General features: G+C 56.8%; 1 protein-coding gene across 1 annotated transcript; it reads right to left on the bottom strand.

Moving 5' to 3' along the window:
• Positions 1-638: 638 nt before the first annotated feature.
• On the bottom strand, positions 639-11,192 carry FNDC5 (fibronectin type III domain containing 5). The gene is made up of 6 exons (XM_042834021.1): positions 11,114-11,192; positions 5,236-5,351; positions 4,751-4,949; positions 3,368-3,460; positions 1,257-1,390; positions 639-882 (listed from the first exon to the last, which is right to left on the bottom strand). The coding sequence occupies exons 1-6, from the start codon at positions 11,190-11,192 to the stop codon at positions 841-843; spliced, it is 663 nt and encodes a 220-aa protein (XP_042689955.1). The 3' UTR covers positions 639-840.
• Between the last annotated feature and the right edge of the window lie 63 nt (positions 11,193-11,255).

The following is an 11,255-nucleotide window of genomic DNA, read 5'->3' as shown; positions in this document are numbered from 1 at the left end:
CTTTTTTTTTTTTTTTTTTTTTTTTTTTTTTTTTTTTTTGCTGACTGGCTACATCTTATGGAGTGCTCGCACACTGCAGGTGCTGACAATACCACGAAGAAGATGGTTGGATTTATCCTGGAAGCTGAACAAGAACTCCTGGTGCCCCGTCATCTTGGTCTGCGCCCCAAATGTCTGAGATGAAGAGCAGCACCGCGTGATGGGAGGCGGCGGCGCTGGGACCCGGCTGGGGAGCCGCCAAGGGAGCCCCGCAGTGGGACTGCAGCCTGGGGTGCCTCTCTTTCCTTTGTTTCTTACAAACCCCGCCTGTGAGACATTGCACGAGGCGCGCAACGGAACAAAGCAAGCTGAGAGCACAAAGCAACGCACGCCTGTCTGCAGTGAGCTGCTGTCCTTCCTTCCTGCCGGCTCGGGGGCAGTGCTGGTGAGCAGTGCTGGAGCTCACAGCCATACAGCCGAGATGGGGTGACGGTGAGACAGCGCTACAACAAAACATTGCACGTTTCCAAAGATGAGAAAATTGTTCCAGGAGACGGAGCGTGAGGGTGGAGAGCATGGGAGGCCGCTGCCGTGCAGTGATCCATGAGTCCCACGCAGGACTGCAGGCAGCGGCTCTCACTGCTGCTTTTCCATCTTGGTTGGTTGGGTTTGGGTTGTTTTGTTTTTGCAGGGTTCTTCCTTCCGGTCAGATGTTTGCAGAGATAAGGAAGGAGCTGTTTGCCATCAGGTGACAGTTGCTGGGTCCCCTTCCCAATCGCTCTGATGCTATTTCACCTCCCGGTCCTTGAGGCTCAGAGGCAGAATGTGAGCGTGAGAAGTGGAGTCCATCAGCAGCAGCTGTTATGCCTCAATGATGTTCACTGAGGGTTTGTTTTTTGGGAACTGGGAGAGAGGAGACAAAGGAAGAGAAGGTGTATGGAAATAGCTGGGGAGGAAAAAAATACCCACGTTGGGTCTGTGCAGTGTGTGTGAGTTCTTACTGTGTAAAAGCGCTCGCTCCCATCCCCTGTTGGTTGTGAAGGTGTTGGCTTGATTTGTGGAGGTCTGCTTGTAGGTGTGTGTGCATTAATGAGCCATCTCCAGTAATAAGGAAATGCAGTGCAGTGGGTGCTGGTGCCTGCAGTGTGGGGATGCTCAGGCTGCTAATGGTGCTGCAGCGTTGGCATGCATGGAAGTGAAGGGGCCTGGCCTTCCTGCATCCCGGCTGGTGGTGGGGAGCTGCTGGGAGCTCCTGCCTGCTGCCCCCCAGCACTCACCTTGCTGCGGAGCAGCCCCCCGCCCTGGTGCTCAGGGGTGCTGTTCTCCGAGGCGCTCTTGGCTTTCTCCTTGCTGTTGTTGGGCTCGTTGTCTTTGATGATGTCGTACTGCCTGCAGAACAGGGCGATCACCCCTGGTGGGGAGAAAGCATTAATGAGCACCCAGGAGCTGAGTCTGCAGAGCTCCGTGCCTCCTGGTGGAGATCACAGCATCATCCATGCTTGCTCCTTTCTAACAGAGCTCCTCAGCCCTCCGGCTGCTTCCTACACAAGTTCCTTGCTAAGGTGGTTACAAGGAGAGAAGCTTAAGGCAAGTGGGATGAGTGCTTTAAACCTATGTTAGCGTGGCGATAGCGCTGCCTGTGTGGTTGGGTGGGATCTTTGCTTTGCAAGCACAGGAGCTCCTGGAATTTCTGGTTGGTGGGAATGTTCCTTATGGCCCTTTCCTCTGGGAGGATGTGGAGCTGGCAGATGCAGGGCAGGCACCCAGCCTGCCTGTGTGCAGTGTCAGCCTGGGGCTGCAGCGCAGCAGGGCAGCATCTGCGGCTATGTAACAGAGATGGCAGCAGAAACTGCCAGTGGAAATTTCCTCCCACACGCACAATGAGCACAGGAAGAGGAAAGCAGGGGCAGCCAGGTGGGAAAGGCTGCAAAATCCCTGTTTTCCCCCTGACTTTGCTTCAAAAGTGTAATTCCTGTCTGAAGGGAATGGCGGTGGTAGTGGGTCCTTCACTGAGGTGCTGGTCTGAGTGTCAGGCTGTGCTACAATGGAGATGAATCGGTTCTTGTGTCACTTTGTGTAATTAGTCGTGATCGTTTTTACTGGCAGGGCTCTTAAATTGGGATGTGCAGAGATAAAAGGTGACTTAAATGCCAAAAAGACTCTGGGCTGGAGGATTTTTGTAACCTCAATTTAGGCCTAATTCGGTGATCATCTCTAGCAATAATTGCCTTCCAGACCCTGCAAATGTGAACAGCCATGCATGATCAACTCAGGACTTTTCCAGTTGTCTCTTATGGGTCACAGATTTGCCCCTGTGCTCATTTCCCAGCCTGGCGGTTCCCTTGGGTTGCCTGGGCCGCCCCCTGCACCCCCAGGCGCTCTGTGAGCGTGGAGCTGCTCTGCCTCGAGAATGTTTGGCACTGGGAGGCAGCAGCAGCTGAGTGGCGGCCTGGGGAGGCTGCGGCTCGAAATAGAAAACAAACATGCAAACTGTTTTTTCCCCATCAACTCATGCGTGTGATTTCCAAATGGAACGAGCCGAAGGGCTGGTGATGCACAGCGCCAATGGGGTCGGGGCGTTTTCCTCTCCCTTCCTGCTGCCTTAAAGCATAGGAGTGAGGTCTGTCCTGAGCACAGTCTGGAATATATTGGTATCTATTGAAATGTGATCCCAAACCCTCATTGGAGAACTGTTTTCTGTGGAAATGCCGTATCTCTGTACTTGCTACAAAAAGCCATAGTGAGAGATCCTCGTATTGGAGGAGTGCATCTGTTTGGTGCTCTGCTCCAAAGCACCTTCTGGGTGCTGCTTTCAGTGCTACTTTTCAGCTCACCCTCCTTCCCCTCCATCCCAACCTTGCAACCTAACATTCTCCTATTTCCTGTCAAATGCTACTCTGTATGTTTAGTACAGAATTTGGAGAGGGTCTGGGCTTATCAGTGTTTGGATGTTGGGAGCCATTTGTTCTTTACGCGCTTCCTTTGTTTCAATTGCTTTTGCAGTCAGTTTTAGTGTAAATATAATAGTTGGCATCGAGGGGGGACTCCTGGCGTCTGGGGTGTCTGAACTTTGGCAGAACTCGTCAGGGAATTTCTGTTTTGCACGAGAGTTGAGGTCATAATAAGGCAGATAATTGTGGCCTGCGCTGTCTGAAGCGCTCCAGGCGTCCTGGTGAGGGCTGATGGCGTTAGCATCAGTGCTTCCTGGAAAAATGGAGCTTGCAGGATTGGCCGTGCTGAATTAGACAACTGGTTCATCAAGTCTATCATCTGCGTGGTGCTGTGCCAGCACAGAGCACCGGTTCACCTGATTTCAGCTCCTGGTGTGCAGGGGGGGCGCACACACAGGGCAGGGAACGACGAGCTTGGACCGAGAGAAGGAACTGACCTGCCCACATAAACAACACCACCACAATGATGAGTATTTCCCCTGCGCGCAGCTGTTGGTTTTTCTTCGCCATCTCCTTCATTGTCACCTCATCTGCACGGAGGGAAAAAGAGATGATGAAGCGCCAGACTTTGGCTCGGCCGTGGCCCTGGCTCAGCGCCCCACGAGCGCCGCCGCTGCCCCGCGCTCAGCCCTGCTGGCAGGAGATGGGGAGAGGGAGGAGAAGTGAATGGGGACGGGCTGACCGCGCTGCCTGGCTCTGTGGCGGCTCGCTCTGCTCTCTGCTGGAGCCGTCTGTGCCTGTCACAACGCCTTGCATGCTTCAGCAGTTCTGCCACAGCTCGGCACAAGGAGCCAGGCGCGGTTTTTCTCAGCGGAGCTGTGGGGCTTGGGGATGCACTGAGACTTTTTGCAGGGCGTAATGCACCTCCTCGCCTTCAAAGCACTAAGAAGATTACAGCTTAGGCCTCCAGGGAGGGGAGCAGTGCTCCTCTTAGTGCTTTCAGATGAACGGTAATTCTGTGTTTACAGACACCAAACCATTTTGGCAGAAAGAGTCAAGAACTCGTGGCATCCCAGGACCCGTGGCCAACAGCCCTGCAGCAGGCTGGGCCCTGGGTCAGCAGTAACCCCTGCAGTCCCAATCCCTGTGCTCCCCAGCCCTGTCTGCAGCAGAGATTCTTCCTGTGAGCAAACTTTCCCCATCTGCAAACTTTCTCCATCTGGTTTGGCTTAAGGGAAATAAGGGAAGGAGCTGCTGGGCAGAAATTGCCCAATCTCATCCATGGAGGTACTCAAAACCCAACTGGATGTGGTCCTGGACCTCCAGCTCTGGTTCAGCCCCTTTCAGCAGAGATTGGACCAGGTGATCTCAGATGGTCCCATCCAACCTCAGCAGTTCTGTGATTTGGCATCAACTTTTGAAATATAAGAAAATCGGCATTCCCAACTTGTAAGAATGCAGGGCTCTCTGTTCTCAGGCTGCAAACCTCCTTGCTTTGCCCGTTAAATCTGAAATAGAGGAGTGGACAGCCAGCCTTTGGCAGTAGTGGCTGCTGACCTCTTGGTGCTATTTTGCTGACGCGAAGGAACCTCATCTTCATCTTAGATGCGTGCGGTCGCTTTCAGTGCTGGGCTGTAAAGTGCATCAGGATGCTCACGCAGGAGTTTGTTTATGCTGGGCTCAGCCCTGACAGCAGCGCAACCTCAGCGTCTCATTGACTGCTGGGAATGCTCAGAGCTTCCCACGTGTCTGTGCAGGGCTGTCAGAGGGCCTCAACCCTGTGTGCAACTAACCCAGCTGTCCTCAGTGCACAGCATCCGTCCTTCCTCCCTCAGAGCCCTGCACTGACTGGGGGCCACATGGAACTCACCCACACTTGCCTTTATTTTTAGAAGCCAGTTTCTCAGCTTCCCTGGGGGTCTTGAAGAGGACTGGCTCACTGGCAGGGCTCTGGCCTTGGATGCTGATGGCCTGGACATGCACAATGTACTCAGTGTCCTCCTCTAGGTCCCAGAGGGCACAGGAGCGGGTGGTGGTGTTCACCTCCTGGATGAAGCGCAGCATCCGCACGTCCTTCTTCTGGAAGCCGAGAGAGGAGAGCACAGAGTGGCGGAGGGACCTCGTGTGTGCACTGCTGGTGTCTGAAACCACTGCTTCCTGCCCTGTCCACCATGGGCACGGAGACCTCTGCAGCGAGCGGCACAGCGAGCGCTGCTGCAAGGAGGATGGGAAGCGAGTTCCCCCCCGAGACCATGGGACAGGACGAGAAGGAATGGCTCACACTGCGATGAGAGAGTTTGGAAACTGAGGGGACCTGGGGGAAAATGAATGTGGGGAAAAAACTGGGGAACAATAGGCATCGTACCTGCTGGGAAATGGCAAATCCGATGACAACTTCGTCCTCCAGAACGTCCCAAGTCACCACGGCTGAGTTGGCTTTCAGGTGTTTGACTGTGACATTGACCGGAGCCGACGGGCTGTCTGCAAGGAGGGACACAGAGCTGCAGCAGGAGATGGAGTGAGGGCAAGGAGCAGGGAGGGACTGGGGGAGCAGAAGGAAACGTGAGGTCTGGCTGTGGTCTGAGGCATGAGAAACTGAGCTGCAAATGGCCTTCCTGCCAGCAGCTCTGAGTGTGGGACCTGGAAATGGCAGATCTATGTCTTAATTACCAGCAAGGCTCTGAAGCTCTCTGCTGAGGGTGAGTGGCGTTGGGCACACGGAATATCTGCACACACCCCCCAAAACAATCTGAGGATGTCTGAGCTTTGATGAGCTCACACATCTCCTGTCTCTCAGCCACGTGCCGTGTTTTCTCTGCTGCGTCCCATTACAGTCTGACAGCAACAGCTGGGAGGAAATGCAGAATCTGTCTGGGAGGCATGAAAGCAGAATGAGAGCTCTGGAGGGTGGAAATTCAGAGGTAGTAAACAGGGGCGTTCTTTTTGCTTGTCCTCGTGAGCTTGTCAGAATTTTTTTGTACACGTTTTTGTATTTTGCACACAGCTGATGGGCTCTCTCAGATGGTCGGAGGATTTTCCCCACCTTCCCCTCCATCCACTCGCTGCTGCCAGAACAGCACACACTGCAGCAGCCCCTGATGGACTGCTGTGATGTGGAAGGGCCAAGCCATGAACCAAAGGTGGTAAATGCTGCCCGGATTGCTCACAGCGCCAGGAGGTCGGTATGGTGAGAATGGGCCACGTTTCCTTGCATCAAAGAGTAACACTTCTCTTTTTAACCATTGCAGGGTGCTGCCCTTCTGAGGTTGAGGTCAACCCCATCAGAAGGAGACGTGTGCACATCTCCAGTGACACCTGTTGGGTTTATAGTCAGCCCTGGATGCCCGAATGTGGCTGAAAATGCTCCGGCCGGAGCCTCAGTGCCAACTGGCAGCTGGCCTCGCTCCTGGTGAGCGTTCCCTTGGGAAGGGAGAGAATAAGGGAGCGCAGGACACCTCAGTGAAGGTCAGCACTGCTCTCTCAGCAGAGCAGTGGTGATATACTGCTGCCTTCTATCCACAAACTGCACCTGGTGCACCCGCTGTGCAACGGGACCCCAAGGCTCACCCCGACGCCGCTCCCCTCCCAAGGCGGCTCCTCGCCATCCCCATCCCCACGTGCTGACCAGAGGACCATCTAATTTTAGCAGTCAGCAGACGGAATGCACAGGGAAGGGCTGTGAGTCATGGCTGATGAATGTGCTGGAACACACGGGGGGCGCGGTGGGGCTGGAAGGTGACAGACAAAGCAGTGGGGCTGCAGCCGGGCACCTCGCCCCGCTCCCAGCGCAGCTGTGCTGCTAAATCCCAGCAGGGTCGCCTTGCCGAGGTATTTTTAGGAGGAGTCGCCCAGTGTGGGTTGAGGAAGGCTTTGGAGAGAGAGGAATTAACCTTGTGGGGAGCAGGGAGCAGAAAAAGCTTCTCATGGAGAAAAGGGAATGCGGTGCAGCGCTGCGTCCCCACTGAGATGTGTGACCTTGGGGGGGAGGGGGGCACAGCACAAAGAACGCCAAAGTTTCTGTCCTGCTGACACAGAGCGTGGGGGAGGTGGGAGTGCGAAGCAAGGTGAAAGAGGAGCCTTGGGGAGGGGGGAAGCAGTTGGCAGAGCTGCAGCCGATGCCTGGAGCCTGCGGAGCAGAACGGAGCGCGGGCAGCAGCTACAGCTGGGAGATAACAGCAATATCCAGATCTGAGCGTCTCTCCTTCACTACTACAGAGCAGCAGCGGCTACACATAAATCAGAGGTGCCAAATCAGTACGGCAGTGATATGAGAATGCAGCACAGCGTTTGTCAGAAGTACAAAGCCAGGAAGATGAGTTCCCCGCTCCCAGGGCTGAATGAAGCATTGGTGACCAAAATCCCAATCCGTGAGCACGCTCTTCTCCCGCTCCCAGGAGGTCTGTGATGGGATCACGGCTTCCCCAAATCTGCTCAGTGCTCTGAGATGCTCTGCTGGTGAGGCTCCAGCTGCGCCCATGGAGCTGAGCGCTGTGGTTTCTGTTTCCCCGCTGGATCAGGGGCTCAGCGCCTCCCGCAGGGCCGTGGGCTGCTGGATCCCAAGGTTCCTTTGTGCCTGGCTGTGACTCCTGGGAGCTGCTGCTGTGTGAGGGCAGTGGGCTGGGCAGCCCTAAGGGCGATTCCTGACAGCATGGAGCACGCTGTGCATCAAACCTTCCTCCTGTGTGTTTACTGAGTGCCCCTTCCCTGCCTGCTCCATACAGAACTCATGGTGCAAGATTTCTGGTTAGCAGTGCGGCTCCACCACGGCTCGGGGCCTGCAGCGCCTTCTGGAGCAAATCATGTATTGCCAAAAGTCAGAGCTTGGCCCATTTGGAGCTGGAGCTGCGTGCTTGGCTGAGGAGATGCTCTCAGTTTCATGTCAGCATCCCCCTGTTGTGATGGGGCCGTGACTGAATGAAAACAAGGTGGGTTTTGGTGAGGAATGGCTGCTCCACAACCAATCGTGCTTTGCCTCTGCCTTGTTTCCCATCCACAAGGAACCTCTGCGAGGCCCTTTCAGCAGGTGTGGGTTGGGACCATCTCTGTGCAGTGAGGAGCTGTGAGAGGCAAAGATTACCCTTAATCCTTTCTTAGTGCTGGGAATTCCTTCTGGCCTCTCATTAAACGCTCTGCTGATTGTTAATGGACTTTCATTTGGGAGAGAGGGGAAAAAAATCTAACACAACTACTTCAGAGCTTTGGGTTGATTCCTCCCTCGCTTTTTGCTGTTGGTGCAACACGAGGAACAGCAAACCAGCCAGCTGTGCAGGAACACCTGCCCTCATGGTGACTGCTGCAGAGCTGCGTGGGACACGTCTGTCCCCATCCCGCCGCTGCCACATCTGCTGCTTGTGAGCTTGGAAGTGCCTGGAGTCAAAAGCTTCCAAGGTGGGCAGGGCTAAGGCGATGACACGATGTGTGTTGGTTCACTGAGCCCCCCTTCCCCACGCAGCTCCTGTTGTGCACAGGGGGTCGCATCGGAGCATCCGACCCCGGCTGCTCTGTGCTCCTGCACTGCGGCCTCTCCTGCAGACAGAGGGATGGAGGGGGGCAACCTGCGAGGGGAAGAAGCATCGCTACGATCTGGTGTGATGCTCTGCAAAGCACCGCTGCCTGCCCATCGGCTGTGAGCACAAAGCCCTGCTTTTACTGCGTTTGGAGCCGCTCTCTGCTCTCCCAGCATGGCTCTCTTCACTGGATGTAATGGCTTGTCAGCTTTATGGGGTATGCAGGCAGGCTGGCGCGCCGTTCAGCTTCCCTGAGTGCTTTAATGAGGAGAGCCTGGGGGGCAGTGGGAGCGAGTGGGGCACGGCGCAGCTCTGTGCCCAGTGAGCGGGGCTGTGTGGGAGCACTGCAGCCTTGGAGAACACAAAGAGCAGCCCCTGGTGCCTCCCTTTGGGACAAAGGGAATTATTTCCTGCTGCTCGCCCACTCCTGCAGGCAGCACGTTAGCAGGCAGCCCCAGCTCTGTGCCTGGTGGTGACGCTCGCTGTGCTCGGCCTTGAATGTTGTTCTGGGTGGGAGGAATGGGGCCCATCTGCCTTGTGGCCATCGCTGCCCTGGTGAATGTTGGTGCTGCCCAACCTCTGTGTGTATCCCAACTCAGTGCTGGGTCGTTGTGGTGTTTTATCTGGGAACCAAACATCCCAGCAGCGCTGGTGACATCAGAGCAGTGCTGGCTGGGGGGTGGCTGAGCACCCCAGGCTTTGTACCCAGAGCTCTGGCTGCTCCCACGCCCAACACCTGGGGTTTTGCTGCATGCATAAAGATCTGCGTGTTTCACTGCTCCATGCATTTATGCTTTTAACTGAATTATGCTTGAGTCAGATCTTAATTTGGCCTCTGGGTGCTTTATAAGACAGGAGGGGTTTATTAAACAATCGATGCCAAATGAGGCCACACACAGCACCAGCACACAGGCACAGCCCCATGAAGGTCTGAGTCCTGCCGTGGTGCTGTGCACGGTGTGTGTGCGAGCGAAGTGCCCTGCAGGAGCCCTCTCTGTCCTCCCTCTGCACGTTCCCAGCAGGAGACAGCACTCAGAACAAGACAGCACAGCACCATCTCTGCTGGGAATCTGACACTGGGGTCAGAAACCTCCACACCGCAATTAAATCTCTCCTACACTGAAAGCAGAAATCAATACGGTGCTTATGCCACTCGTCAGCTGGCCAGGAATCTCTGTGGCCCTCAGGAGCTGGGAAGGGGCTGCAAAGAAGTGCTGGAACTGCTGCTGTGCAGAGCTGCTGTGTGGGTCCTGCACGTGGTCTGGCCGTGCTGTGGGCTCTGGGCTGGAGCTGCACTGGAGCTGATGCCTCTCCTGGTCTGGTTGGTCGCACCTTTCCCTCCACTCTACAGCTCTGCCTTTTGCCAGCCCCGCAGTGCCAGAAGGGGAATTTACACCATTTCCTATGGGTCATTGCAGGGATGGCAGCTTTTGGCCTTAACGGTGCATTCTTTGACAGCTGCCTGTGGGAGCTCTGGGTGCAAGGGGGGGAGAGCTGAACCCCGCTGGGGCTGGGTGCCCCTCTGTGAGTCTCCCTGATGCTTCTCTGCTCAACGGCCTCATGGCCACGTGCTCAGGTGGTGCTGCGGCCACAGAGCCGATGGGGACACTGCCTCCACCTCCGTGTGACCTTGGGATGACCATGCCATGCCCACGTCCCTTTTGTCCCTACCCGTACCTTCAACTCCTGGCCCATACAGAGCTGGGAGGAGCAGCCCCAAGGTCGCACAGCTTCACACACCCGGAGCCTTTGGGGTCACATCCCCGCTGCACAGCACAGTTGCCAGCAGGGCTGCGCTGCCCAAAGCCTCACAGGGACCCAATGGCCACAGCCACTGCTGGGGAGAAGCAGGCAGAGGCTGCGATGGGCAGAGACACAGCGCTGTGTTTACTCTCCATCACTGCTGAGGTGATTCAAGGATAAGGAAGAGCAGGGGAAGTGTCCCAGTTTGCAGGAAATCAGGAAGGCCAATTGCAGATGTGCTCTTTTCTCCATCATTCTCTCCTTTTAGGAATGTTTTGTTCATCTCCCCGTCTTCCCCTTCAGCACACTGACGTCTGGCCACGGATGTGTGTGTCAAACCCAGCAGCGTCCCGAGGGGATCCTGCAGCTCCAGTGGGGGTGGGCTGTGGGTGGCTGTAACCCCACAGCTAACAGAGCCACAGAGCACAGGAATTTCCACTCCCTGGAGCCGTGCGTGCTGACAGTTACCCACAGCCTCCGGGAATGCGAGCTATCCGGGCGTTCTGCAAATCAAAGCAGCTGCTCCATCAGACCCCGCAGCCTCCGTGCCGAGCAGACAGAGCCGGCAGGGCCGGGGCCGGGGCCGAGGGCTCACGGGCAGCTCCCAGCAGCGCTGCTGAGACGTGGCACCTGCTGGGCACTGAGGCGAAGGTACAGCTTGGCTGGAGCAGAACCCGAGTGTCTCTTGCTTGTGTCAAAAACAGGACAAACCCCCGGGGGAGCTCCATCCTCCCCGGCGGTCCCCTTGGAGGAGCCGATCGCCTGGAAGCGTCACGAGGCCGGGACGCTCCGTGCCCCACAGGACAGCTCACAGGAGCTCTCCGCTGCCGACACGCGTGGGCATCGCGCCGCCGCTCCGCCCGCCGCTCCGCTCCGCTCCGTGAGCCGCAGCCGCAGGGCCGCTCCGCACCCGGTAACCGGCGGTGTCCCGGCGCCCGACTCCCCCCACGGCCGCGCTTCCCCCGCCGCTCCCCGGGTCCCGCCGGCCGTTACCTGCCTCCACCGGCCGCAGACCGGCGTAGCTGAAGCAAAGCAGGAGCGCGGCGCCGGTGCAGCCCAGGAAGGGCTCCATCCCCCGCGGCCGCCGCGCCGCGCCGGGCCGAGCCGCTCCGGGCCGGCGTCCCGCGGGCGCGGC

The sequence above is a fragment of the Centrocercus urophasianus genome, unplaced genomic scaffold (genome assembly GCF_019232065.1).
Source record: "Centrocercus urophasianus isolate 14NV4802_14NV808 unplaced genomic scaffold, USGS_Curo_1.0 seq_43, whole genome shotgun sequence".
Taxonomy (NCBI): domain Eukaryota; kingdom Metazoa; phylum Chordata; class Aves; order Galliformes; family Phasianidae; genus Centrocercus; species Centrocercus urophasianus.
Note: the sequence above shows the minus strand (reverse complement) of the source record. Positions and strands in the feature narration are given on the sequence as shown.

Bases quoted from the DNA above. Each gene is read 5' to 3' on its own strand.
- FNDC5 (XM_042834021.1), bottom strand. From the start codon at position 11,192: ATGGAGCCCTTCCTGGGCTGCACCGGCGCCGCGCTCCTGCTTTGCTTC. The intron at 5,352-11,113 runs GTAACGGCCGGC...CCCTCCTTGCAG, and splicing joins TCTGCGGCCGGTGGAGGCAG to ACAGCCCGTCGGCTCCGGTC. The intron at 883-1,256 runs GTGAGTGCTGGG...CCTCTCTCCCAG, and splicing joins GGGGGCTGCTCCGCAGCAAG to TTCCCAAAAAACAAACCCTC.